Consider the following 25,464-nt stretch of genomic DNA (forward strand, 5'->3'; position numbering starts at 1 on the left):
ATTTAGACAAATGCAAACAAAAAAAATTTTTTTAAAGCAATGAATCTAATTTCATCTGAAAATCGACTTAACAAATGAAAAAATGCATCCATTATTTCTATTATATGGAAAATATTAAAAAAAAACCGTCTTTTTATTTCAAAATACTATATGACAATCTTTTCTTTTGATAAATATTAAGCGATGTGAATTCTTGAATGACAATATCAGCTGTTTTTTGATCTTTCTAACGGCAGTGAGAACACTGTTGGGTTATGAAATGCTTAAATATAATCTAATCTTTTAAATTTTCGGTCTGAACATGGTATTACTTGATAATTTTATAATAAATTTCTATTATATATGTATATATATATGTAATTAATTTCTTTTATATATAGAAAACGAGAAAGCTTGACAAGAATAAAACGGTAAGCGTTGTGATTTGAATGTTGTGTGTATAATTAAAAAAATTAATATTACAGAAAAACATTTGGAGCATTATATTATATTTTCATTTTCTAGATGCCAGAAAGGCCGAGGTGCAAGCGCAAAGTAAACTAAGACGCACCATTCAATTAGCCGCATCATCGGTGACTTGGAGGACGAGCATTATGTGGAGCTCGCTTCGAAACAGCCCATGTCAAGAGCACGTGAGCACGGATGCTTTTAATATAATTTACTGTCATTAGTGGTACTCATTTAACGTCGTAAACGTATGGCAACATCGCAAATTCGCAATATCGTAAAACAGCTGTTAATTTTTAGATGCATTTTATTTTACGACAATCTTGCAAATATTCGAGACCGTTTTCAGTGGCAACCATAGCATTTTGCGCAATTCGCAATCAGCTAGAAGCGTCTATTTGGTGTTTTAAAAGAAATGGAAGCGGTAAGTAAATTCATAACAATTAATTATTGGCTTGTATTATTAATATTCAATTGATTATTTAATAGAAAAAAAGATTAAGGCTAAACGGCACATTTCGTTGGTCTGAAGGCCAAACGAAAGACCTTTTGATAAATACAGTGGACGCAATCCGAACCATTTTGAGGTAATATTGATATATTTTTTTCATTTCATAATTCTACATTTTACGATCTGCTTTTAGAAACCAACAGCCCAAAGGTTTTACAACAAAATTGGCGAAAAAGCTCCAAATTTAATGAATATTAAATGGGACATAATGAGGACTAAAATGAGGCATTTGAAAACGACTTTTTTATCTGCGCTCAAGTGGAAAGAACAGACTGGTGCAGGCTTACTTGAAAGTGATGATCCTCATAGTGTGGAAGAATACATGAAAAGAATATGTATTTTCTATGAAGACCTTCACGTGATATTTGGACGTCGCATAAGTGATCAGCCACCAGGGATTTATCAATCAACAAAGTTGGTGTCAGAGTTGGACGATACATATATAGAATATATTACTCCAGAGATAGACCCCGACACAAGTTCTTCGAGTCCGTTACCCAGTCCGTCCGTTATTATGTATCCGTCTGCAGATGAGGTAGTTAGTCCGTCCGCTAATTTTGCATGCACATCTACACTAAGAAGAAATATGAAAAGATCTCATAGCAGTTCAAATCCATTTTCATTACTTTTCGAAATCCAAAATAAAAAGTTGGAACTAGAAACGAAAAAATTGGAATTTGAAAAAGGGAGAGAGGAAAACTATTTTCAATTGCAGAAATTACGGTTGGAGAAAGAAATAGAAGTAGAAATGGAAAAAGTCAGATTGGAACACGAACGATTGAAAAGCTTAAATAGCTCATAAAATGCCAAAATGTAATCATCTGTATTCCAATATAAAATTTTTTCCATCTTGACTTTTTCTTCTTAATACATTTTTTGGTTTGTTTTACTTATAGTGACTTAGTGAATATGGTCCACCTTGCTTTTTTTTACCTTATCTGTATTAAGATATTTCTAGTCAAATAATTTATGTTACTTGTTTATATAAAGAAGTTGAATTTTATTTGAAAAAATAAATAAGAAAAGAATTTTTAAATTAAGATATTTATTGATTAAACATTTGTTCAAAGATTTCTCGTCGCCTTATCTCCCCTTCATTGGTACGAGCATTTGGTTCCCATGACGACTCGTCAATACTGTGCTCCGATTCCTCAGGTTGGTAATCGGAATAATCGTCTTGTTGGAGTATAAAGTTGTGTAACAATGCACAACAGAGAATACATTTGTTAACTTTTCTCATACCATTTTCATTTTTAATTTGGAGCCTTAAGCCTTTTAAACTACCAAATCTTTCCTTCAGCATTCCAAAACAATGTTCAATTCGAATTCTATATCGACTGAATGTTTTGTTAAAGAAATTCCTTTGGCTTAGTGTTAAATTTCTAGAATTTTCTCTAAATGGCGTTATAACAGTACTCGATAATTTATATGCACTGTCACCTGCAATCCATTCACCTTCTCCAAAAAATTTATGTGCTTCAATTGACAATTCCCTGTTATTAAAAATACGTGTATCATGAACGCTACCTGGAAAGCCTAAAATCAAGTGCCTTATTTGTAATCTATGATCGCACACGGCTTGTGCCTTAACGGAGTAAATATGTTTTCGTGAAAAGTACGCTTCTGGGTCCTGTGACCGTTTTTCCGCCAATGGAATTTCGGTACCATCAAAGTATCCTATGCAGTTAGGTAACTCACTCGAAGCTTCTAAAACGAGCTTTTTGCGTTCTTCCGTATTTGGCCAAAATAAATACTGATCCTTATATTTCAACAGCGCATTAAATATGCATTCAGTTAAATTCTAAAATATAAATACATGTTAATGTATTTTGAGGAAACCTGACAAATTCTGACCTGAATGATACCACCATCACTGATTCCAAATAAACCTGCAATCTTCGAAAGAGTAGCTCCTTCACCGCTAGAACCTAAGCGATACAACACAATTGCCAGTTGCGTTTGAACTGGAAATTTTTTGCCCGAGCGAATTTTGTTGAAAAGATCGTCTCCCTTTATTAGATCCAATAAATATCGAAAGTTTTCCAAGTGACAAGTGTGATCTTCTTGAATCGTTCCCATAAGATTTCATTTAAAAATACCCTGGATTTCGGTACATTATTTTGAACAAATTGTAGCCTGTATCTGCATTCTTCGCCTAAAGCCAATACATGCATTAGGTCCTCCATTATTTCATCTTCTTTACTTTTCCTCTCTTCTGCAAAACTAAAAATGTAGTCATTTAAAATAAAACCAATTTAATTTAAATACATACATACCATTGTCCTCACAAAAGAATTCAATAATCATTAAATCATTTAACACTGCTACTTCCAATAACTTCAAAAGATATTGTTTATTACTGATTCTCGGCATTTTAGCTTTTTTATTACCTACAAATGAAAAAATGACAGACTTACCGTGCGATTCTGTACTGTGATACAGTCTCAAGTCTCTAAATTTGAGATTTTAACCGTGCGATTCTGTACTGTGATACTGTCTCAAGTCTCTAAATTTGAGATTTTTGAGACTTGAGACGATTTTGCTATTTTGTAAGTGACAGTCACAAAATCTATTACATTTCCTTATTCAGAGATGTTTTTACACTTGAATGAAAATAAATATGTCGATAACAAATATTTGATTTTCTATAACATAGTCAAAAAACAGCATTATCAATAAAAGTAAAAATATATGTTAACTTTGTTTCATAATATTTACGAAATTTATGTAAAATTGATTTATTTGTAACCTTTTCGTGTTTGAGTTGCTTACAAAATAGAAAATAACTATAATCGATTAATCTCTGTGATGATCTCTATTCAGTATATTCAAAATGGCAGACAAGAGTTCTTTTTGGTTACCAGGTCTCCAGTTTGAGTCAATATTTTGAGACTAACGCTTGAGACTGTAGTAACAAACTGCCAACCAAAATAATAACACTAACAGAAATTTGGGTACAAATTCTTTTGTTAGCGCATAGCTTACCTATGTGTTATGGATAACAAAAAGTATTTGTTACCCGTAACATACTGTGAAGAGATTTGCTTACAAATGTATGTATTCTGTTAGAACAAGGCAGCATGCAGTTTGTTGCCTATAACATATAAACATGTTAGTAGGAATAAGCAGTAACAAGAATATTTGTTACCCATTTGTTACTTCTAGCAAATTCAATTCTTTTAAATAAAATTCAGTTTTTTTTATTATTTCGCTTTATTTAATAATAAAATTAAAATAATCAAATATTTACTTGAGCTAATAGCGAGCTCCACGTAATACTCGTCCTCCAAGTCACCGGTGATGCGGCTAATTGAATGGTGCGTCTTTGTCATACGAATCCAACTGCTCCAAATGATTTCTGTAATATTAAAAATTTTAATTACACACACGTCATTCAATTCACAATGCTTACCTTATTCTCCATCTTAAGCTTTTTCGTTTACTCTATATAAAAGAAATTAATAACATATGCTTCTATTTATATAAGAAATTATTTATAAAATATCAAATTATGAAATAACGAAATTACCTCTTTAAAATCCAAAATAAACTGCGCTTTTCGTTTTCATCTTCTTGAAAAATTGTGCATTCGTCTCTCCTATTCTAGCAAGTTAATGTTACAATATGTTTAGAATGTCGATAGTTTTTCTCTATCGTACTTACGTATTCTCCCATTCAATTGAAAATTCCAGAAAATGTAACAGTGTTAGTGAACAGCTGAAAATGTTTCAATGTGTTTGTGCAGTCTGTTACCTCCGTCTTGCAGGGTATCTTGCATATTGAACTAGAGGCGTTTCCAGTTTTTTCATTCACAACAGCTAGGTCTGTTTTCCAAAAAGAAGTAGTTGGCAATAGCGAGAAACCTCATTTTGACAGATGAAAATGTAAACAAACCAAAATTACAGATTTTTTGGATTAGTATTTAGTTAAAATTAAAACAAATATGAACACTTGTTTTCAGTTTTTTGTATTAAAGATCTCAAATAAATAAAATCAATATATTTGAATAGTATTTTAATATTCCGTTTATTAATTTGAAATTTCAAACTAAATTGTATATCAGCTGATTGTTCCGCATTGCCAACACAATTCATTTTTAAGCGAATATATGAAATAAGCCTAGTGCGTTTAAGTATTTCAATTTGGAAATTCCAATTGCAAAACGTCAAAACCTACCTGATCCAGTGAACTGTCAAAGCTTTGTGGTTGAGCGGTTCTCTCAATTCCAGTGACAGGCGAATTAAGCGTCTCTTTATCTCTGCTAGCAAGTTGTCTAAATTTCTCAAGTAAAAACAATTGGGTCGGCTTTAGTGTACCGTCCCAGGATTTCGTGAAAAAAATTGGTATGGTCGGATAGAGGAGATTCTCCTGATCACGAATATATATGGTTATAGCCACAGGAAGATTATAGTTTTCGAGATATTCGCGTTTAAAATTTAAAATTTGCAATATTTTATTAAAATTTTTTCTATATTTAAAATTAATTTTGCACTTATATTTTTCAGTTTTATTTATTTATTTATTTTAAATCATATATTGCAAAAATAGCTTTTATTATACATTTAAATTATTGTTGAATTATGACTATTTAATAATAACAAATTAATTTCAAACTGTCAGATGATAAGTGTTACCTTATCGACATCATTTGTAAAAATAAATTTGTCAAATAATTAGTGTTAACGTACTAAAATATTTTACAAACTGAAACAAAAAAAAAATAAAAAGAAATATTATACCCTAAATAAAAGAAACATAATCGTTGATAAACAATAAAAAATTTAAACGGTCTGAAGGCCGCCAATGTAAATATGAGTTCTAGGGGAGTAAAAAAATGTATACACCCGGTGTTGGACCGACCAGGGTTATTTTGTTTGAAGCGCGGCCGAAGACCGCCCACGCGAAAAGGAGTTCTACGCGAAAAAAAAATCTGATACACCCCGGTGTTTGTTCGATCAATGTCGATAAGGTAACACTTATCATTTGACAGTTTGAAATTAATTTGTTATTATTAAATTGTCATAATTCAACAAGAATTTAATAGCGGGATTCTGTAACCAGTCTCTAGTCTCTATTTCAGACATTTTCAGGTAAAATCTCAATTTGTGACTAGTTACTATTCACTAAACAGTCTCTAGCGTTAGTCTCAAAATATTGACTCAAACTTGAGACCTGGTAATTAGCAGGTCACAAAACCAAAAAGAACTCTTGTCTGCCATTTTGAATATACTGAATAGAGATCATCACAGATATTAATCGATTGTAGTTATTTTCTAATTTGTAAGCAACTCAAACACGAAAAGGTTAAAAATAAATCAATTTTACATAAATTTCGTAAATATTATGAAACAAAGTCAACATATATTTTTACTTTTAATGATAATTATGTTTTTTGACTGTGTTATAAAAAATTTAATATTTGTTATCGACATATTTATTTTCATTCAAGTTTAAAAACATCTCTGAATAAGGAAATGTAATAGATTTTTTGACTGTCACTTACAGAATAGCAAAATCGTCTCAAGTCTCAAAAATTGTCTCTAACTCAAAATCTCAAATTTAGAGATTTGAGACAGTATCACAGTACAGAATCGCACGGTAAATGTATAATAAAAGCTTTTTTTGCAATATATGATATAAAATAAATGTGTACAAACGAATTAGTGATGTGTTAGTGTATATAAAATTGAAAAATATAAGTGCAAAATTAATTTTAAATATAGAAAAAATGTTATTAAAATATTGCAAATTTTAAATTTTAAACGCGAATATCTCCTAAACTATAAGCTTCCTGTGGCTATAACCATATATATCCTTGATCAGGATAATCTCCTCTATCCGACCATATCCTTTTTATCCTTGAAATCCTGGGACGGTATACTAAATTCTTCCCTTTAATTTAATTAATTTGACGAATATTTTAAATAATTTATTTAATGAGGAAATCAATCAGACGACGAAATTGCGTTTGTTTTAAATTTCAAGTTCTTGACACCTGCCATATGCACAGCAATATGTGAAATTTTGATGGCTTCTATAAAAATCATACCTAGATCGAGAAACGGCAACACTGAAAAGATCTTTTCAATACAACTCTGATGAATATGGCGAGGCCTTCATCGGTATTCTCGATGTCGCTTTCTTTCCGCCATTACGCGATTAGTTGTTTTGCATGGAAGTAACATGCGTTCGACGTGTTGTAACAACTTTTCTAAATTTGCTGTAAAAAGTGAACGTTTTATCACACGCAAAACTTGAAGCAATTTCTAAACATCAAGTTAGAGCGTACGTTATAGAATTAATTAAATTGTATTGCGTTAATTAAGCAAAGCGAGGTGATGATGTTCAAAAGTTGTTTCCGTGTCAATGACAATATACAAGCAATGTTGATAGTAGGTCGGTTTTAACACCAAAAGATTGGGTTGCAACAAGCTGGTGAATTCTTTTTTAGTATAAAATGTGTAAAGATTCACGATATTTAGTTCAAAAGTTACCAAATACTATAAAACATTTCCCAAACGCCGTGTGTGAAGTTAAACTAAGGCATCTAATGTTTGAATTAATTAGATTTTTTGTACGTGTACTTCGTGTTATTGTAAATTTGACTTTCTACAATTGCCATAAAATCAGTGTTTCCTAGAAATACTACGTTTCCTAATATAATTATATCAATTGGAGATAAATTTCTTTTACAATTTATGTATTTCAAATAGGGATAATCTTATACCATATAAAAGCGGTTTCGCCCAGTTGTGTTGTCAGATAAATTTCTAAATATCACACTTCTCTGATCGCATAGTATTTTGTTGTTTTTTATAATAATAGTATAAACGTTTATAAATACAATAAAGTTGTCATACATATTTTTCATGAGCTTAAAAATAAATATTGGAAACCGTTTCCTAAATATGCATTTTTAAATGTATAGTTTTGTGCGTTGTTGAAGCTTTACCGAAATTTTGAAGTATAAAAAGAAGTAATAAGGATGCTTGTTCAAGGCTGTGAAGCTTATGATGTCGCGGATTTCTTTTTTCTGTGCAGCGCCCCAACTGCTTCAACAATAGCAACCACAGGAAAAAATCTATATATCTGATATAATGAGTCGACATTGGGCATTTTGCGGATTACTCAATTGTTAAAACTATAAGTGGAATTAAAGTTTGGTTCTGTTCAAATTTCTCTTTACAGCTTTTGGAATTATTTATAATCTGTTGAAACAAAAAAGTAGCGATTTCTAAGGGTCCATGTTCAGCAGTTATAGTTTTGTTGTAGTTCCGGTTATTTTCATTACATAATTTATTTTTGTTTCGTTCATTATAAATGAACACCAAGCACATACATGATCTAACTCTTCGTTTATGTCAAGCGCTCGACCAAAATTATGATGTAAGTATTATGAAGTAGTCTGTTATGTACAGATGCATTAAAAGATTTTTTATTTGTATAGGTGGTTAACATGGATGCAGTCATGTCGGTTATATCAACCTTGGAGGGAACAACGATTACAAAAGAGCAATTGGAGACCACCAGATTGGCAAAATTTATTAACCATTTAAGGCGTCGTACCAAGGATGAGCATTTAGCACGCCGTGCCAAGTCTTTACTAAAGAAATGGCGCGAAATGGTGGGAATACTGCAACAGCAGCAGCAATTTATTGACGCCACATCAATTACCTCATCTGCAACTTTGCCGTCTGTATCTGGCCATAGCAATATTTCGTACCAACCACAAAGGCTGCGATCGCAATCTATTTCTCCAGCTGCATCCTCAATGCACATCGATGTGACACAACACCAATCGAATTCCAATAGTATCCCAGTCGTTGCTGTATCTTCTGCGATTACAGAACACATACCGCGGGCAACAAATGTAATATCGGCTTCTTATAATAACAATAAAAGGCTTGCAAATATCGAAAGCCAAAACGAAAGAACGCCGGATGCATCCATCCATGTTAAAAAACAGCCAACAAGTTTTGAGAATGTTCTCGTTGGTTTTGGCGTTACGGATAGAAGTAATGTGGATATATCAAGTAATAATTCGGCTTTTCGTAATAAATTAAAAAAACAACAAATTGTAATCTCGCCAGACACAGAAACATTTATAATTGACCATTCATCAAATTCAAATTCTGAAATGAGTTTGATGCTTCCTCTGACCAATCGTTCTGCAAATCTCGGTCCCATTATAATTGATATACAGGACTCAAATTCTGGTTCCAATTTAGTTACTCCCATATCTACCAATATTCCAATCACCACTAAAATACAAATACCTGGACAAGCTAAAGCAGAATCGGTTAGTTTAGATAATATACTCAATACAGCGTCTGCGACATCCCTTTCACCACTAAAACAAAAAAAGGAAAGAAAAGAAAAGAGACGTAAAGAAAAAGGTGAATACGATATTCAAAGAGAAATTGATGCCTTCGGAGATTCAAAAGCTGCCACTGTTTTATTAGAAGAAACATCAAATAAACAGCATCATCGTCAGTGTGGTGAAAGCGACGAGAAATATTCATCTTTTGCCAATGAAGAAAAGTCTCGTTTGGCATATCCAGGTAAAACTGACGTTCTTCACTTGATCAAAAACTAAATCTTTTTCATATTTTCGTTAGAAATTCTTTCGCTACTGGACAATAGTTCAATGAGCTCTATGTTCCCTCCAGAAAATTCTACGCATCCAATTGATGAACAAAATAAAGTTAATTGTTCTGCAAGTAAAAGTAGTCGTACATCCTTTAACTTGTCAACATCTGACTTAACATTTGCTGGTAAATTTAAGCCATGTAGCGCATTGCTTCCAACAACATCGAGTACCGATACTGTTTTACATAATACTCTTCGTCGGACTGTCTCACCAAAAATTACACATGTCAACAACTTTTCTTTGCACTCTGGACGCACGACGTCGAAATTTGCACCATTTCGAGATATTGGTTTTAATTCAAATGACAGCAACTCCTATAGTCAAGCTTCACAAACAGACCTCATCAATGTGGTTAGTACTGATAAAATGATGCCTGCTCATCAAAAGCACGATAATTTGAATTTACAGAATAGAGCTGTTCCAGCCATAAATGTGCCAACACCACAACTGGTGACAACATCGAATGTCCCTCCATCGAAATCGCAGTTTTCGAATAATTTTGAAGTAGCCTCGAACGCTCCGGTTTCGCCAGAGAAGAAAGTACCAAGAAAGCGTGGTCGCAAAAAAGGCTCAAAAGGGGTTGATTCTGTTATTGCAAAAGAATCTAGTCTTTCATCCCAAATGCTGAAATCATCACTGGGTATGGGTAGTAAAAAAGTTAAAACTACGAAAGAGCTCTATACTGAAATGCAAAATCGAAAGTTGGGCATAACGACTTCTTCGCCTTCACCGTCTTCATCTGGGTGGCAAATATCACAGCAGCAACAGCAAACATCACGTCCAACATCATCTTGTTCAGGCATGTATAAATATATAATTAGATTGTTTATTGAAACATATATCTGAATACAGACCCGTCATCAAATCATTAGCCGACATTTCATAACACAATCGTGCAAAGCTGTCTTAACGCGAGCGCTTTTTTTGGAATTTTGCATTTCGTTATTATTTGCAGGTACCCATTTCCCGAGGAGGTCTAAGTCACAATTATACAGCCCTAAATACGTATATTCATATTAGAAACAAACACGTGATCAGTACGTAGATACGAAAAAAAAACTTCAAAATTCATATAACATAATATAATTACATATATACCACAAGTATGGCCGATATATCCGGTACAAATTCACCAAGAAGTTCGAAAATCTGTATATTAAGTATATGGGGGCAAAGGGCTGTATTGATCCGATATTTGACATACCATTATGAGAGAACGGTTATCCCTGAATTTTAATTATATATCTCAGATATTGACCGATATTTTCGATCAAAAGGCAACTATAGGTACTGGCGTCTAAATATTCGGTACCTAGGGGCTTGAGAGTTTTGATTGGACTTGAACAATTTTTGTTCATAAGGTCACATACACTAAAGGTATTATTCGCGCAAAGTTTCATCCCGTTATATTAATTGTTTCTTGACTTATGTACTGGAAACTGAACGAATGAAATTGTGGTATATAGGAAGTAAGCGTGGTTGTTTGATTTTGTCCATTTTCATAACGTGACATAAGAATGTAAGAAGAGTTCCACGTACTAAATTTTGTCGGAATAGGTTGGTCGGGTTCCGAGATATGGAATTTCACCAAAAAATGTTCGGTGCCACGCCCATTGTCCAATTTTCACACCGGCTCCCATAAAGCTCTCTCATACCATCGCGGAGGTAAAATTTAATGTCTCTGGCGTATTTAGTTATTAATTTAATGTACTTTTAGTAGTTTTTAACTGTAGCGTTATATGGGAAGTGAGCGGGGTTATTCTCTGATTTTACATATCTATTTGCACACTGTCGGTAGAAGTTTTTATGAGATTTGTACTCAGATTTTGGTTGTTGTAGCTTAAGGCGTTTAGAAGGTATGTACGTTAAACTTGTTAGAGGGCGGGGACTCGCCCATATTTAAAAAAAAATTGTGCACGGATACTCCTTGCTACTGGGATCCTCTGTACGAAATTAAAGCTTTATGCCTTAATTTAGTGCTTAGTTATGGCATTTTAACACAGATTAACACTTACCGATCCAAACGGTTTTAGATCGTCGAAAAAACAGACCTCAATTTACAGCTTACACCCATGAAAGGACCAACAAAATTTTCTCACCACCCTGATCATCTATATATATACACATAGCCCATAAAGTCTGCGTTCACCGGACACATTTTTTTAAGAGAAGTAAAAACTCAATATTAATAAATAATTCTGTTTAAATTTTTTACATGTATTTCTTCTTTATATTCTTCAGTTCAAAATACAAAAACAAAAATGTATATTCATATTTTCATTTTTGAGATAACGCGATTTAAGTGTAACAACAAGTAAACATATACACCATAAAGTCTGCGTTCAGCTTTAAAATTAGTTACAAAAGTATTAAGAATGATAAAAAAAATTTAAGTTAAATATTATATTTTGTTGGATTACCACGTTGTTTTAAAATCTTACGCAATCGATTTGGCATTGATTTTACCAACTTATCTGTTTCCTCAGCTGTAATCCGGGACCATTCTGCCTGCATAACACTTCGTAAAGCCTCTTTACTTGTTATCGTATGCTGACGAATTCTTTTTTCCAACAGATCCCATAGATGCTCAATAGGATTGAGGTCAGGTGATTGAGGGCGCGTTTTAAGCTGTCTAGGAGCATTGTATAAGAGCCAAAGTCTGACAATTTCAGCAGTATGTTTCGGATCATTATCTTGTTGGAACCAAAACGTCGAAGATAATCCAAGATTCTCTACACTTTGTTTCAAATTATTTTTTAGAATGGTCAAATAACCCCATTTATCCATTGTAGATTCAATAAATTCAAGCTGACCCACACCACCAGCCGCCATGCAACCCCACACCATAATACCACCACCACCGTGTTTCACTGTACCAACAAGATTTTGTTTTTCAAGGGCAGTTCCTGATTTACGCCACACAATTTGTCGACCTTTTATGCCAAAAATACAAAATTTACTTTCATCCGAAAATATCACTTGATTCCAGAATTCCGGAGACTTATTTATATGATTATGAGCAAATTCAATGCGCTTTCGCCTGTTTACAAGTGAAAAATATGGTTTTTTTCGAGCGACTCTGCCATGATATCCAGCTTTGCGCAAAACTTTTCTAGCAGTTTCGGCACAAATTGTTTTCTTAAAGTTTATATTTACGTTTTCAATAATATTTATGGACGTAATTCGAGGGTTAACTTTCACCATATTTATTATTTTGCGTTCTTCCCGGACTGATAATATTTTTGGACGGCCAGATCGCGGCTTTGACGTTAAAATTCCGGTTTTTTTGAAATTGTTTACTACACGCTGGACCGAGGAATACGTTCTTCCAATAGTTTGTCCAATTTTTCTGAAACTTTCACCATCTTTCCACAACTTAATGATAATTTTTCTTTCCGACAGACTAATTTCTTTTCCTTTGCTTTCCTTTTTTTTAATATTATTAAAACGCGTCACGAGCTCTTTAAACGATTAATTATATTAAAACACAATAGAACCTACGCAAAAAGAAGAAACAAATTCGTGAAAATTAACGGTATTTCCAATTTAAGCAAACTGAACGCAGACTTTGTGGTGCCTATGTTTACTTGTTGTTACACTAAAATCCCGTTATCACAAAAATGAAAATAGGAATACATATTTTTGTTTTTGCATTTGGAACCTAAGAATATAAGGAAGAAATACATGTAAACAATTTAAACTGAATTATTTATTAATACAGTAATACCCCGGACTTACGCGATAGGTGGGTCCGAGCGGTTGCCGTGTAAGTCGAATTCGCGTAAGTCGGGGTTCAACGTTGCATATAAATACATATAAAGTTTGTTTAATCGGGACCAGAGTTTAAAGAAAACAATAATTTAGAAGAAAAATGTTTAATAAAGTGTAGGATAATAAAAAAATATTACATTGTTATGAATAAAGTAAGCTAAACCGAAGTTATTTTGATGTCGAAGGCTTCATATATTCTAACAGTATTGCCTGACGAGTTAAATTTTTCTTCTTTTCACGTAAAATTTCCTCGTAGCATACCAGTAATTTTTTTATCCCTCGTTTTGTAGTAGAAATGCGTTCTTCATTAGAATCAATTTTTTCTAAAATTTGTAACCCCTTTTCAATTGAATTGAGCCCTTCTGTTAAGTTTGCAATTGTCATTTGATTTACCGATTCAACTGGGTCTAGCGAATCAGTTTGGTCAATATCTTGCTCATACTTACGCATTTCTATAACCTCGTCAATTGTTAGCTCTTGATTGTGTGAATCTAGCAATTCTTGAACGTCATCATTATCGACCTCTAAATTTAATTGCTTGGCGATATCGACCACTTCTTCTATTATGCTATCGATTTGTTCAGGATCTGAAATGGTTTCTCCTTGGGTTTCAGAGGTGAAAAAAAATGGACACAGTTTTTTCCAGACACCATTGAGAGTTTTTTGTGAAACCTCATTCCAAGATTGTCCAATAATTCTTACAGCATCTAAAACATTGAATTGCTTCCAAAAGTCTTTAACAGAAAGCTCATTGTTTTGTCTCATAGCTTCATGTAGATGTGCAAATGACCGCCTTGTGTAGTAAGCTTTAAATGTTTTAATGACTCCCTGGTCCATTGGTTGAAGCAAGCTGGTAGTGTTTGGTGGCAAAAATACAACTTCCACACGTGGATCGAAATTAATTAGAGTTGCGGGAGGATGACCTGGCGCATTGTCAATTAGTAGCATCACTTTAAATGGGATTTCTTTTAATCGGCAGTAACGTTCGACTTCAGGAATAAAATGATGGCCAAACCAGTCTTCAAAAAGAGAAGCTGTCACCCAAGCTTTTGCATTAGACTTCCAAATGACAGGCAAACCAGCTTTAGATTTATTTTTTAAGGCTCTTGGATTTTCTGAGCGATAAACTAAGAGAGGTTTTAATTTACAATCTCCAGCTGCATTCGCACCAACCATCACTGTTAATCGATCCTTGGCGGCTTTAAAACCTGGAAAAGTTTTCTCTTCACGCGCAATAAAAGTTCTTTTAGGCATTTTCTTCCAAAAAAGACCTGTTTCATCTACGTTGAAAATAGTTTGACTAGTGTAGCCACCTTCATCTATCATTGTTTTGAGTTTTTCTGGATAGAGAGATGCAGTTTCTTTATCAGCGCTTGCCGCTTCTCCACTCTGCGATGCAATGCCAATTACAACGACTCTTAAATCGGCTGAACCAGCCGTTACTAGCTTTAAACACTTCATTTTCAGCCGCCTCCCCAGCTTCTTCTTTTAGTTTTTCAAAAATCTGCTTTGCTTGAAAGCACACTGTATTTTGATCAACAGGACAATTTTTCACTCTTACTTGATTATCACGCCATGACTGTAGCAATGTTTCCATCTGTGCGATAATACCGTGACGCTTACGGATGATACTTGAATTCAAAGATTGAGAGTCTTTCACAGCGGTCATAATTTTTTCTTTACCTTTTACAACCGTTCGGACTGTTGATTCCGGTAGGTCAAATTTCTTTGCCAATTCACAAATTTTCATTTTTGCTTCAAAGTCTTTAATTATATTCAGTTTACACTCCAAAGACAATGTTTTTCTTTTCTTGTTAGGCTCAAATGACTCATTTTTCGTTTTTTTAGACGACATAATTAGAAATTATAAGTAAAACGCACTGCGCACTTAAAACAATTTCACGCGGAACACGTTTAAACCTGTCGCAAATTGAACACTGAGTGGGCGGAGCGAGAGAGCCGATGCGCGCGGCAATCAAAATGAAAAACCGCGTATCTTCGAATTCGCGTAAAACGGGGTAGCGTAAGTCGGGGTATTACTGTATTGAGTTTCTACTTCTCTTAAAAAAATGTGTCCGGTGAACGCAGACTTTATGGGCTATGTGTATATAATGGGTTGTCAAAAAAGTTTTGCGGTATTTTTTTATAGATTTTTTTTTTATTGAAATTGAAATGAATTTTTGATGACTCATGCCCAGCTCTTGACCAATGCTACGGCTGCTACTGTGCCGGTCTCTTTCGACCAATTCAGCGATTTTATCGCAATTTTCGACGACAGGCCTTCCGGAGCGTGGCGCATCTTCGACCACCTCTACACCAGAACGAAAACGTTTAAACCATCGTTGTGCGGTGGAAATGGAAACTGTATCGGGTCCATAAACTGCACAAATTTTATTGGCGGCTTGAGATGCATTTTTGACTTTATCGTAGTAGTACTGTAAAATATGCCGTATTTTCTCTTTATTTTGCTCCATGCGACGGTATAACTCAAGAACGACTTAAAAGAAACGACAATACCGCAAGACTTTTTTGACAACCAATTATGATACGTACAACCGTTAGATGAACAAAACTATAATACTCCGTAGCAACTGGTTGCAGGAGTATAAAAATGAAACGCTAACTCGTTATGTACCGAACGACAGTAGGGAAAGACGTGAAAATTTGCATAGTTATTATTGGATTAATGGAGACCTTTTTTTTGCTTTTCCAAAATCACTGTCGATGTTGCCATTACATTCGATGAAATAAATTTCAATTCAAATTGAAAATCAATTTATCTTTGTAAAATAAATTTAAAAGCTAGTAATATCTAACCTGGATAAGCGAGAGTTCAAGGGAGCACAATCTCATTCTCGTTTATTGAGGTTTCTCACTAACCCAAGTTTCTCGCTAATGCAGATACACGGGTAGCGTTTCTCTCTTATAGAGGTACGCAGCAATAACAAGTCACAGCAAGAACGAATGTACATAGATAATATGTAATATGATGAAATTATATACGTAATATGCACAACATATATTATGTACATATATATTTTTAATAGTGTGTATATTTTACGTTCATGAGATTGCGACATATAAGTACTTTATAAGGGTAGATATCAAAATGCTTAAGAAAACAAAACAAAAACAATGGTAGGAATTTCCACGAAAGGTAAGAATGAGTCATAAAGTAGCAGATGTTAAATTTGTAATTTGTTTTGTCATTTGTTACTGTAAGTGTGTATCCTTTATGTAAGTATGTAGTTTTATTGGAGTTACATAAATAAATAAAGCTCGACTGTCGCTTATAGAGGTATAAATAAGTAACAGTCTCACAGATGTCCATAAGGGAAAAACGACTCTCTTACAGAGGTTTCTGTTTCTCGATAATAGAAGTTTTGGGAGCTTAAAATGACGGGTTCTGGCTATTACTCTCACTTGTAGAGTTTTCTCACTAATCCAGTTCTCACTTACCCAGATTTGACTGTAAAAAAAACTGTATCAAAGAGACAATGCAACTCATAACAAAATATAACGATTTTATGAGAAATGTACAGACATTTTGAATTTATTACAAAAAATAGCTGAAAAAATTGTATCAAAACTAAGAAATAACAGTCGTTCTTTAAATTTCGCTTCTCACTGATTTTGTCAGCTACTTATAGCATACATTTGATACAAGCTATTCGAAATTCCCGTCTTCATCTAACAACATAATCAATTGAATAATTTGGCAAATAAGAGTCTCGCGTCACGTCACACTGGTAAACAAAAATCCACTTTTTTTTGTGACATGACTTTCGCGATTTTGCCAATTTCACTTTACGAAAACAAGAACAATTCACTGTAAGCTTACACAATACACCTTCAAAAAAATTTAAATAATGGGACTTAGAAGCATATACTATACATATGTACAATTTTACCTACAGGCAACATCGGGCATGAAGTAGGGTAATCTTTTTTCAGACTTTTTTTTGATTGTTTGCATTTTCTGTTCCCTTATACTCTTAGAATTAATGTAGAAACCCACTTTACCATTGGAAGGTTTTGAAAAAGGCCCAAAAATAATAATTAGGTGTACCTCAAACTTTAAACGCGTTTTTCTCAAACAGACACTTTTTTAAACTGGCGGACATGATTCCAGTTCAACTACTCGACCGATTTGCTTAATTTTTTTTTTTTTAATGTTCACAAAACGCCTGGCTATCGTCCCTATATTTTTTATAATTTATTGATAATGTTCTGACAAAATTTATGTAAAAACATGGGGTAAAATTAAACAAAAAAAACGTTAATTACATTTTTATTTTTCAAAATTTTTTTATGATTCTAGTAGGGACGATAACCATTCACGTACTTTTTAAGAATAAATTGGGTTGTGTATCAGATGATTCAAACATTATAAATCGTGTCCGCCAGTGAAAAAACGCATCTCGTTCACCCAGCCATTTCATTGTTTATACACTCCACGATATACCTCATGATATTTGTGAAAAAAGTTTATTGTAGAATAAAAATTTCTATGAAAAAAATGTCAAAAAGAAAACAGGCCAGATTACCCTACTGACCCCTTAAAAAACAGCGATAGATATATTATTATATTAGTTTACTAACCAAAGAGTACCTTAAAATGTTACGGTCGCTGTTTTTCGGCGATATTTTGTTTTTGGAGTATCCCTCAACAATGTCCAGCAGTAATCGGCAAGCCAGCTGGCATCCCAATTGCCTTGGTACTGTTTCTCCATAACAGAAATGTCTTGGTGGAACCGTTTCCATGTTCGTCATTTACGGCACCTAAATTTTCGGAAAAAAATCCAGATGGGAGTCCAGAAAGTGAATTTTAAGGTACAGGTTGCAGTTCAGTCACAAGATCTTTGTAATTTTCAGCTTTCACATTTCCAAAAAAAAGGTTTAACAACGTTTTTAAGGGGGTAGTAAGGTATTTTTTTTTTTTGCTTTTTAATTTTTTTTTTATTTTATATAAATGTACAATATCTTAAGATTATTCTCTGAAAATTTGAGAGCAATTAAAGCTAAATTGACGGTGATATACACTTGAAAGTCTCCGCCCTCCGATTTGATTGTGAGCGGCTGTTAAACTTTAAAGGTGTTTTTCTCATACTTCACTTTTTCGAAGCCGGTGAACTCTGTAGCTTAAAATCTACTGAACCGATCGCTGTCGAGTTTTTTTTTTTAATTTCAACTTAATTTTAAACAACAAAATTTCTGAATATTTTGGTGAAAAATCAGTATTTTGAGTTCCGAGCGTTGTAAAAAATTGAAAAATCATTAGAAAAAAAACTCGACAGCGTTACCTGAAGAAACTTATCAACTAGTCAAATCAATTTGGTTTTTTAATTTCAAATGATCCAGTCATGAGTTATGCGGTTCACCGCGAATCACTTTTTTTTTTGGAAGGTCTGCGAAGACTTTCTGTCACCGGCTCATTTTTTAATATTTTTCTATGAAACTTTCACAGAATATTCTTTAAATATCATATAATTATGCTGTAATTATACATTGATTGTATCTTAAAAAAAATTATTGAAAATATGTTTTTTTCGCTCGAATTAACCTTACTACCCCCTTAAAGGCACTCCAGGCTCGTATTTCAGTTTCATTGAGCATTTCCTCAAATGTTTTGTCTTTCATTAGTTCTCTTATTTGCGGACCCACAAATATGCCTTAATTTTTGCTACACTGACTTGGAAATTTTAGTTTCAGATACAAGAACCCTCTTCCATTTCTGTCCATTGCCTTAACACAATTCTTCTTTAAACCCAATTTAATATGCAAAGGTGGTAGTAATACCTTTTTGCGATCAACTAGAGGTTCACTGGTAACGTTTTTTTTTTAACCCGGAGTGAGTGCCTGACTTACTGGCCGCTGCTTCTGTACATAACGACAGTCTTTCGCACGGTTGTCCCATTCGCAAAGGAAGCAACAATATTTCGTATATTCTAGTTGCATTCCGAGAAGAAGTATTATTACTTTTAGGTCTCCACATATTCCCCAACCATACTCATGGATGTGCTCTAAAAGAACTCTCACATTCTCATATGATTCTTTCAAATGAACCGCATGAGCCAAGGGCATAGATGGATATTTGTTACCGTTATGAACCAATACCTCCGTTAAACTAAGTTTGGAATCAATGAATAGACGCCAATCGCGTGGCTCATATTTCTGTCCTAGTCCGTTAAACAAAAGGTTAACTTCTGAACAGCATACTATATCTCCTATTTTAAGAAAGCAATTTGTGAAGTCTTTCTGCCTTTTTCTGTAAAAAGTAATATTTTATTGGAGACGGCTCCAACCATTTAGTCTGGATACTAAAAGTTCGGACTGCGATTTTGAAAGGCTTAGATCTCGAACTAAGTCATTATTTATTTATTTATTTAGTAAAGTCTAGGAACATTGATTCTTACAGACTAATGAAAAATTAGGATACATATTAGAATTCTAAAATAATTAAATTACTATAACATGAGTAGATAACTAAAAAACAGAATTGAGGGTATTAATGAAGGATAGAGTAGGGTGGGTTGATTCCGGACGTTTTTCGATTCGGGATTTCTAATAGTGCGGAAAAGTTGCCTTAGTACTTCCTGATTCCAATGCAACTTTTTGTTTTGAAATCGGATTGCATCTTCAACCCCAACTCCGGCCTTAAAATTTCGCAAATTCGCCTAAAATCGTGAAATTGTCTACCTAGCGCCTGAAATACGCATCTCATGGCAAAATGTATAAAAAAAAGTTATTTGTCACGTCATTTGCTACCGAAATGGTATATGTGATCATGGCCGTAGGACGAATCGTTCCCGAGATACGAGCGAAAATGCGGCGCACCACAGCGCAAGGTGAAAATCGGCTTGCGGCCACAGTTTAGTTACAATACGCAGTACATTTGGCAACACTCTCCGTACGATAACAAGGCCAATGAAATATTCGCTCTTAATTCGTTAAGTCTATGAAAATTAATTCTTACAGACTCATGGAGAATTAAATAACAGTTATATAAATAGATAACTTAAATTAAAAAACAGAATTGAGGGTATTAATGAAGGATGCCCTAAAGTGAGAAAAATCAAGAAGAACTTTCTCGGAAATCGAGTTAAACTTCCGCATAGCCCTCTTGAGGGGAGCATATTCAGCAAAATTAGTACTTTCCTTTTTGTAATAAAAGGGGGAAATGGATCTGAGACAACGCTGGGGAGTATTGAAGTTAAGTTTCCCTACCTAATAAATAGGGACAGTCAATACCACCGTTAATTACATTGAAGACAAATGAAAGGGAGAGAACGGACCTTCGATTTTCCAGTGATTTAAGATGTAAAAGCAATAAACGCGATGTATACGATGGTGTTGGGTCAACAAACTCTATGGAGCGGAGAGCATATTTAAGAAAGATCTTTTGAACACGCTCGATCCTGTTAATTGACGATATGCAATATGGTCTCCAAATAAACACTGCCTACTCCAAAATGGACCGCACAAAACATGTGTACAGTAATTTTAACGTGCAGGGGTCGGAAAAATTTGTAGAATTTCGACGGACAAAGCCGAGTCCAGAAAAAGATTTTAAAGTGATATAGTTGATGTGATTTCTAAAAGAAAATCTGCTGTCAAAGATTACCCCAAATATCTTTGATTTCAGTAACGCATTTAAGGACGCAATTAGAAAAACTGTAGCTAGAAGATAAGATGTTGCGTCCCTTACCATAAGAGATCTGTGAGCATTTATCTAGATTCAGAAAAAGCTCGATTCGGCACCAATTATGAAAAGTATCAATATCACATTGAAGTTTGAGTACATCTTGTGTGTTATTGATTAATGCAAAAATTTTTAAGTCATCTGCATATAACAAAAAGTTGGCGAAAGAGAAGCAACAGGAAATGTCATTGATAAACAGCACAAAGAGAAGTGGACACAAGACGCTTCCTTGTGGGACTCCCGAAGACGCAATGAATGGATCAGATGACACTCCATCGACACTGACAACGCATCGTCTGTTTTGCAGATATGATTTAATCCACTTCAAGAAGACCGAGTGAAACCCTAGAGATGATAATTTTTTAATTAGAATATTGTGTGATACTTTATCAAAGGCTTTAGAGAAATCTGTGTAGACACAATCTACCTGAAATCCAGGGGAGAATGCAGACATACAATAATCGCTAAAAACTGCTAAGTTTGACACAGTGGAGCGCCCAGAGACAAATCCATGCTGATTGACATTAATTATTGATTTTACTGCAAAAAATAATTTATTTTTAACAGAACACTCAAAAATTTTCGAAATAGTAGAAAGTTTAGAAATAGGATTGTAATTGGAGACATCAGCCTTTCTACCACCTTTATGAATAGGGGTAATGCATGTCAATTTACAGTCAGAAATAAAATCTCCGGTGGCGAGAGACTTATTGAAGATAAGCATGAGAGGATATACTAAGGCGTTACAATTCTTAATAAGTACGGCGGAAGCCCGTCCAAATCCAATTTGGAAGAAGACTTAATATCACAAATAGCCTTGGCAATATCGTTCTGTGAAAGACACAGTGAGCCAAAATTTATAGATGGGAAGTTATTAGCTGAAAAAGTGGAACTAGTACCAGGATCATCTTGAACATAGTTCGATTTGAAAAATTCACCGAACAAATTGGAGATTTCGACCGGAGTGCATGCCGACGTATCACCCCAGCGTAAAGCAGAGGGAATGGCCGAACACGCTCTTTTAGATTTTACAAAGTTCCAAAATAACTTAGGGTTCGACTTAATTGTAGACTCCTTATTATTAATAAACCTTTTGTAGAGGAACTTATCCAATTCATTAAACAGTTTTGTGTAGTGCTGATATTGAACAAAGAAAACATGAGATTTAGTTGAAGAGAATTTTCTGTAGTATTTACTTCTAAGATTTTTTAAACGTTTGAGGTCATTAGTGTACCAAGGCAACTTAAATGGCTGTATGTGCTTGAGCGGGATATTATAATGACGAAATTCCTGAATTGATTTCTTAAAAATGGAGAAACTATTAGCTGAATCTAGTCCCGAAAGTAAATTATCCCATTTAATGTCAGAGAGCAGATTATTGAGTCGTTCAAAATCACAAAATGTAAAATTAAAACCAAGCCCATCAATAGGTTTAACAGGAGCGAAAAGATAAGTATCCACCTCAAACGCTAGCGGAGAATGATGGATGGTGGCTGGAGTAATTGAAGAGAAGAATCCATCAAGAAACCTAAATTTTAAATTATCACTGAGAAAGACTAAGTCAAGAAATCGATCGAGACTATTTGAATATGAGTTGATTTGAATCAGATTGAGACCAAGCAAGCTATCAATGAGAAATAACTCCTGAGAAGACGAAAAATAGGAAGGAATAAGAGCAGGACTATAGGAACAACCAGACCATACGATATTGCTTAAATTAAAGTCATCCAGAACACAAATATTATTCTCTTTCACCTTGTTTAATACCAGCGTGCAACTCTAGCGGACTATTAGGAGGGATGTATGAGACTGCAATGAACAGAGCGTCATTTCTCAAATGCATAGTTGGTCCAGAATAGAATCTTCATTCTCAAGCATAATTGAGCGAGGATGATATTTGCGATGAACTGCTAAGAGAACTCCACCCCTCTTAGACATCCAGTTTTTTCGTGATCTCTGTCCTTGCGGAAGACATAATAGAGATTTGAGTCAAAATATTCACTATCAAAGCAACTGGAATTCAGCCAAGTCTCAACAATAACGATAATATCGAAATCCAAATGTGAAGAAAAGTTGCGAATAATATTTGATTTACACCTAATACCCGATAGTTTTGGTAGTACACCTTAAGACAGGAGCCAGTTGAAGAAGGTGCAGAAAACGCATGAAAAAAGTCGTGACTAACAGGTGCATCCCCTAATCTGCAGCCCTGTTTTCCCCTCCCTTTGGAAAAACTTAAAGGGGCGCAACTTAATGCCAGAAGGCCACACTGAAGAGGAGAAAACGGCATTAAAAAAAGATGGGGACACACCTAACTTAAAGTTTATCCTCTTAAGATTATTAATATTTTATAATCTTAATTAATTTATAACATAAAAGTTGCTCTCTATCAACATTAGCATGTTTAACGACAAAAGATATAATATCTTCTTCAGTGACTGAGTTTTTAAAAGCAGACAAATTAATCCATTTCTTGGGTATGACGACATCGAGATCACAATTGGCATTAACACCAACAACAGTTGAAGCAGTAGGGGATTTTTTGTTCCTAGTACTCACTTTTAACTTCACATTTCCATTAGCAGTAATTGAAGTAGAATAGTTTAGATTAAAAGAATCATCAACGGCAACTGATTGAGCAGCATTGACAGCGACAGAGGGACGATCTGGTTTAGCAGCAACTGTTGGATTGTTATTGGCTTTCGAGTGAGTGTTGATGTTCCTACCAACAGCGTCAGCATATCTATTGGCATTATTATTATCAGCAGCAGTAGAGTGAGTGGAGCAAGCAGCAGACGGAGTAGCCGAGAGTGCTTTCGAATTAGCGGGAGCGAGATAATTCATACTCACATTATCGATGGGAGCAGAAACAACAACGTTAGGTGACGGAGCATTTGTACCCACATTAGTCGTAGAAGTAAAGATAGAGTTAGCAGTAGTTGAAGCTGCACTACTTCCCACACACATTATCAACAGCAACAGCAGCGATTGTAGAGTCACTTGTACCAACAGCAGTCGCAGCAGTGAGAGAGGGGTTGACAGCAGAGATAGCATTCGAAGCTGGTGCAGAGCCATGCCTGGTGCCATTATCGGACAATTTCATATGCACAGTGCAGATCTCTGATTTGAGTTCGTTAAGCTTAGCGATTAACGAATTACGATCATAATTGCTGTATTAACACGAGCGCCTTCGCTTGTTTACTTCTCAGTGAACTTACTTCCAATACAAAAGAATTAAGCACTACATTTTCTTTATTATGATTGTTATGCTCCAACAAAGGTTCAGTTACTTCACTGTTCGATTGTTCAGCATTTTGTTGTTGCGAACTTAAAATATGAGTGCACTCAGCATTGCGCACTGATGGCGACGCAGGCGGCGAACGAATGGAATTTCTCCGAACTACCGCGCACACTTTACAGTAAAAAGCATTTTTAGATTTGAGCAAGAAATCCACATCAGCCTGTGATAAATTCACACACAAGTGAAAGATTTGATTACATTTATGGCAACTAATCTTGTGCTGAGCACGGTCAACTCTATGCGCGCAAACACACGGCATTAATAAAGATAAAATAATAGAACGCGGAGCAGAAAAAAATACGTCTGTACACGGCGACGACTGATTTGATTGCACCCTGTGAAACTAAATGCGGCACTGTTGAACATCCTCGTAAATCAAATAAAGGATCGGTTGTCATTTCCTTTACGGTTTCTGTAACATCTCTTGTTGAGCTATTCTATTCTAGTTCTTCTTCGAGACTGGTGCTTTTGGAATCGGAAGCTGATGGTAAATTACAGTACTTAACCGTATGTTTAGGCAAAAATAGCAGTCTGTAACATTATATTTTGGTTCTCTCCAAACCATTGGCACTGCAAAGGGCATTTTACGATTTGAACCTTTTAACCAAGCTGTTAACAATGTTACACAAGTTTTACAACAGATATGAGGAGCCCATGCTTTGTCTTGCTCCCCAACTTCAACACCAAAATACAGAGCGTAAGCTTTTAGTACAAGCGGAGTAAAAGTGCGTTTTTGCGATTTGAAAGTTAGTTCTCCGCACAGATAAAAACTGTTTTCACTATTTACGCACTGCCTAGGCATTGTACCTAAAAATCTTAAACACAGTAATTTCAAAAACGTAAAAGAAACTCAAAAACGTTTTGCTATCCAAACATAGAACACGTAGCCGATTCGGACACCGTTAGTCTACTGATAAATTTTGTAAAATAAAATGATCGTAAAATACGCTGTTTACTTCAAACGAGCAGGCAGAACCGGATAAATCCCTGATCGTATGGAAATATGATATGATGCAATATAATGAAATTTTATGTATTGTAAAATCTAAAGCCGCAGGTTACAGAATATCTGTGGGTGATAG

The 25,464-nt window shown here is 34.4% G+C and overlaps 1 protein-coding gene, 1 long non-coding RNA gene and 1 pseudogene across 6 annotated transcripts in view; 2 read left to right on the top strand and 1 right to left on the bottom strand.

Annotated features, from left to right (window-relative positions):
• Positions 1-862: 862 nt before the first annotated feature.
• On the top strand, positions 863-1,839 carry LOC120779666 (annotated as a pseudogene).
• A 2,335-nt stretch (positions 1,840-4,174) lies between these two features.
• Positions 4,175-4,527, bottom strand: LOC120779429. Its single transcript, XR_005705654.1, has 3 exons — positions 4,488-4,527; positions 4,371-4,402; positions 4,175-4,316 (listed from the first exon to the last, which is right to left on the bottom strand). It is a non-coding gene; the product is annotated as an uncharacterized LOC120779429 (long non-coding RNA).
• A 2,582-nt stretch (positions 4,528-7,109) lies between these two features.
• The window catches only part of LOC120779479 (mediator of RNA polymerase II transcription subunit 26), a 41,296-nt gene continuing 22,941 nt past the window's right edge, over positions 7,110-25,464 (top strand). The window contains exons 1-5 of one of the 5 annotated variants that reach the window (XM_040111761.1): positions 7,110-7,243; positions 8,147-8,344; positions 8,406-9,519; positions 9,577-9,959; positions 10,017-10,407. In XM_040111761.1, coding sequence (XP_039967695.1) covers positions 8,279-8,344; positions 8,406-9,519; positions 9,577-9,959; positions 10,017-10,407 — 1,954 coding nt within the window. In that variant the 5' untranslated portion in view covers positions 7,110-7,243; positions 8,147-8,278. Of the gene's footprint in view, positions 7,244-7,268; positions 7,294-7,330; positions 7,355-8,146; positions 8,345-8,405; positions 9,520-9,576; positions 10,408-25,464 lie in introns of those variants that run through there. The other 4 variants (XM_040111762.1, XM_040111757.1, XM_040111760.1 and 1 more) reach the window with 4 other exon arrangements.

Source organism: Bactrocera tryoni, unplaced genomic scaffold (assembly GCF_016617805.1).
Source record: "Bactrocera tryoni isolate S06 unplaced genomic scaffold, CSIRO_BtryS06_freeze2 scaffold_11, whole genome shotgun sequence".
NCBI classification, from domain to species: domain Eukaryota; kingdom Metazoa; phylum Arthropoda; class Insecta; order Diptera; family Tephritidae; genus Bactrocera; species Bactrocera tryoni.